We start from the raw sequence: 4,349 nt of genomic DNA, 5'->3' as shown, positions 1-4,349 counted from the left end.
CCGGCCGCCCCCCCCCTCACGCGGGGGGGGGCGGCCGGAGGCTTTTTTGCCTGGGGCGGCGAAAAAGCCAGAGCCGGCCCTGGCTGAAACAGCCTCCACCCTCCGGTGTGAGGGCACCTGACACCCCCAGGCAGTGGGTGACGCTGGCACGGCCTAGAGCCGGGCACAGGAACGGTTCCTGACCATGCTGGGCCAGAACAATTCTAGCATCCGGCCTGTGCCAGCCCAGTGGTTGTTACCGTGAGGACTGTCAAAGCGATCCAAGAACAAAGAGTCCACGTAAAGCTCCATTCCCCACTGGCCCGCATTAGCCACCCAGCTTCCCAGAGACGCAGCTCTCACCCACGCAGGGTCCCCCAGGCAGAGCTGGGCGTTACATGGGGCCTAGCGGTATGTGGGGCCTATCCCTGGTTGCCGAGGGGAATTTCACCATGGCTGAATCTTTGCTCCAACCTGAGGAACCCGGGAGCAGCTGGAGAAACCGTGAGGAGGAGAAAGTCAGGGCTGAGGCTGGGCCGATTGCGGGGAAACCGAACTAGCCCAAGGCTGGCTGGGGGATTCCCAAGCCAGAGCGACCGGGCTGGCCCGAAGCCACATGCAAGGGGCAGCCTGTGCACAACAGATCTGGGGCGTGATTTCTGGACTGAGGAGTTGGAATAAGTCTGGAGCAGCAGCCAGTGTGTCTGTCTGGCTTCACCGGGCAACTATGTTTTGCCAATTCATTTTGCCAATGAACCATCAATAGTAATTAGTCCCACTCGGTAATTAACATGGATTTGTCTCCTGTCCTGCCCCGATCCCAGCTTGGCTGGGTTAACCCCTTCGGGGCCGGAGGAGCGATTAGGAGCCGTCACACATCAGCTCCAGCCTGCTTAACCCTTTCCAGGGTGGGACGCCGCCTCACACTGCCCCCCCCCCCCCCCGGGATCTCAGCTGGATGCAGGAGATGCGGGGCTGAACAATGGGGCACTGTCCTGCAGTGGCGGGGAGGGGATTGTTGTGGTCACTTGCTCCAGGGAACTGCACAAAGTGGGAACCATCTGCCTGCCCTATTCCCATGCCAGATAATTAACGGAGGCATGGGGGGGGGGGAGACATGACAACTCCTCAGGGTAATTGGCACTAATTAGAAAGCGCTGTGCGAGGGGCCACGGGACAGGCAGCCGCGCTGATGCCATGTCTGAGGGGCCCTGGCCTGGTCACTAAGGTGCCCGCCGGCTAAGACAGCCCCTCCCCGGCACAGTGCAGCGAACACCAGTAATGGGCCCCCAAAGGCGGCCTGGAAAGAGCGGCCCCCCCATGAGAGGTTCCTGTCCATTCCAGGTGGGGGTGATAGAGGCCCCCATGAGAAAGACTGTGCTGCCTCATAGCCCTTAGTATCTCCAAGCACTTCCCAGACAGCTGCGCACATGGGGAAGCTTGCCGGCCCCATGTGACAGACGGGGAAGCTGAGGCTCGGAGAAGGGAAAGCAACTCGCCCACAAGGCGGGATTAGAACCCAGGCACCCTGAGTGCCCCGGCTGTGCCTTAACCGCTAGTCCACACTTCCCTCCACACCAGTGTCCATAAAGGCCGCTCTGCTGGGCTTCCAGTCAGCTGGGCTCCCGCCCCTCCCCAGCCCATTGGTCATCTCCAGCTCCTTGGCGTGTTGCTGGGAGATGGGTTTGTGGTTGGCCACACACCCGTGGGGGTGTCATCAACACCCCCCTCCCTCCCCGTGCCAGCGACCCGGAACAAAGAAGCCTCTCAGCCTAGGAAAGGCCACTGCACCGCGGCAGCTCTAAGGCGCCAGGCAGGCGTCATGGATGGACCGCGATTTAGCCTGGTAACGCAAGGCAGTTATGGCAGATCTGCCACTTGGAGGGCTCAAGGGGTAACTGATATGTGGGAAACTGAGGCACGCGGTGATTATGTGAATTGCCCACAGTAATACGAGGGGGTAAGAAAGAGGTGGGAATACAACTCGGGAGTCCAGATTTGTAGTTTGCCCCGCTCTCAGACTCCCCTCCCCTCCCCCAGCTGGGAATAGAACCCAGGAGTCCAGTTGCTCAGCCCTCCCCTGCTGCTGCTGCTCTAACCACTAGGTAACTCCCCTCCCCCAGCTGGGAATCGAACCCAGGAATCCTGACTCCCAGCCCCTCCCCCACTGCTGCTCTAACCACTAGACATGCTGCCCCCTCTGAGAAGTATTAGCGGGCCCTGGACGAATATTGCAGGGCAAATAGCACAGTGTCACCCTGCCCAGACTATGAGAATGAGGCAGGAAAACTGAGGACAATCGAGATCTTTGCTCCCACAGCGAACGATTCCCCAGAGAATCAGACACGGGGGGTTCGTTTATGCTGCAAAGAAAATCCCACGGTACTGAGCCTCCGAGTCTGGACCAATTGACTTGGGCTCGCAGGGTGAAAACCGTAGCACAGCCAATCCCGCTCGGACTGGAACCCGGGCGCTGGAACCCAGCGAGTGGGGAGAGTCTGGAAGCCTCGGCTCCAGGCCGAATGGGACCATCCGTCCGCACTGCGGTTTTCAGCCCTGCGAGCCCGAGTCTATTGACCCTGGCTCTGAGACGCAGCGCCAGGGGGTCTCTTGGCAGCGTAGACGCAGCCAGTGGCGCTTTTATCTATGGACCTTAGCTGGCCCCTATCACCGCAATGTCTGAGCACCGCCCCCTCCGCAGTATATTTACCTTCCCATGCCCCCGTGTGGCAGGGCCACTATCCCTATTGCACACAGGGGAAACTGAGGCACAGGAAGCTAAGCAACTTACCCCAGGTCACACAAGGAGTCTGTGGCAAAGCAGGGACTAGCACCCAGGTCTCCCAGGCTCTAGCCTGGTGCCCTAACCACTGGGCCAGCTGGGCATAACCAGCCCCTCATCCAGGATGCCACTGCGTGTCGGGCAGCAGCTGCCAGAGGTCTCACCTCTCTACCGCCCTGGGGGCACCCTGTGCCACCCCCTGCTCACGCCCCTTGGAAGCGTTAAGCCAGAGCTCCCTTGCAGCTGGTCGCGTCACCAAGAGCCCGAGGGGAAGAGACAGAGCTCTGTGCAAGGTGCTGCAGGGATCCCTGGCCATGGGGGGTGGTGGTGGTGAAAGATCTGGGATTGGCACCTAGCTCAGGGACTTCCAGTCCATCTCTCTTCCCGGCGCCCAGCCCCCGAGACTGACCCCCCCCCATGCTGGGCAAAACCTCCTCCCTCCAGCCCCCAGGCTGCCCTGCTCACCCCACTGATCGCAATCTGCAGGGGCTTCGACCTGAGTAGCGATCAGGCCCAGAAGGGGCTGGAGGCGAATGCGTGGGGTCACCATCCCGGCCAGGGGAGGAATTGTCCCCTCTCTCTTGCCCCATCTGGTTCCCCTTGTGCCCCCAGCCCTGCCCCCCAGGATACCTGACAGGTAGCAGTGGAGAAGCCACAGGCTGGCAGGGGCGATGGGGTGGCCGCGGGGTCTGGACCTCTCCCTCGGGGCCATGGCTGTGGCACTTAGATCAGCGCGTCCATCCCATGCTGTGCTCAGCTCCCCGCCTCGCTCTGTCCGTTCCCTTCTGAACTCGCCTTTAGTCCCCTCCCTCTCCCGAATCCAGGGCATGGCTCAATGGAAACAAGCACAAGTGACGGTGCCCACCCACCTTCTCAGCACAAGCTGCCAGGGCCCAGTTCCCCCCCCCTCCCCGTTTTAATGGGGAGTCACTAACACCTTACGGAAAGAGAATAGGGACAGTTACTGCCAGAGTGGAGCACAGCAGGGGCCCATCTAGCCCGGTATCCTGCCTCCAGGCCACCGCCAGCATGGAAGAGACCCCAGGATACCCTGCCACCAGGGAAGTTTCCTCCTGACCCTCCCCCTGTAGCAGCCATCTCATGAGTCCCTCCCTATCAGACCCAGGGCCCTGCCAACGTAGATTTAAGGTGCCAGCACCAGGGTTCTTCAGACCATCCCACCCGTCCCCCTGGACCTCAGGGAACCCCCCCTAGAGATGACTTTCCTTAGCTCAGGCCGTTCCTGACCCCCCCATTGAGGCTGCCAGTGTGGGGGACCCTCCATGCCAGCTGCAAGGGTGGTTTTTGTTGGGGTGGGGGGAGCTCCTCAGACGTGGAAGTGAAAGGCTTGGCTCCCATTCCCAATTCTCCAGGCCGCACCCCTGTCGTATGTGTGTGATGACTCCCCAGGGGTCAGCAGTAGCATTTGAACCCCTGCGCCCTTCAGCATGGCTGCACATGCCTCTCCCACTCGAGTTTTTTGCTGGCAGCAGTAGAAAGCTGTTATCCTGCATATGGAACTAGAGGGGGACATGACACATGCTTTACAGCTGTGTGTTCCACCACCCACAGCAGAGAAGCGGGCCTT

At 60.8% G+C, this 4,349-nt stretch overlaps 1 protein-coding gene across 1 annotated transcript in view; it reads right to left on the bottom strand.

Annotated features, from left to right (window-relative positions):
- Nucleotides 1-291, bottom strand: part of LOC112108010 (immunoglobulin superfamily member 11-like) — a 10,471-nt gene extending 10,180 nt beyond the window's left edge. The window contains exon 1 of the mRNA XM_026659763.1: nucleotides 240-291. Within this exon, the coding sequence (XP_026515548.1) occupies nucleotides 240-291 (52 nt within the window). The remainder of the gene's footprint in view (nucleotides 1-239) is intronic.
- Nucleotides 292-4,349: the final 4,058 nt, after the last annotated feature.

This window comes from Terrapene carolina, unplaced genomic scaffold (assembly GCF_002925995.2).
Source record: "Terrapene carolina triunguis isolate 2854851 unplaced genomic scaffold, T_m_triunguis-2.0 Scaffold675, whole genome shotgun sequence".
NCBI classification, from domain to species: domain Eukaryota; kingdom Metazoa; phylum Chordata; order Testudines; family Emydidae; genus Terrapene; species Terrapene triunguis.
Note: the sequence above shows the minus strand (reverse complement) of the source record. Positions and strands in the feature narration are given on the sequence as shown.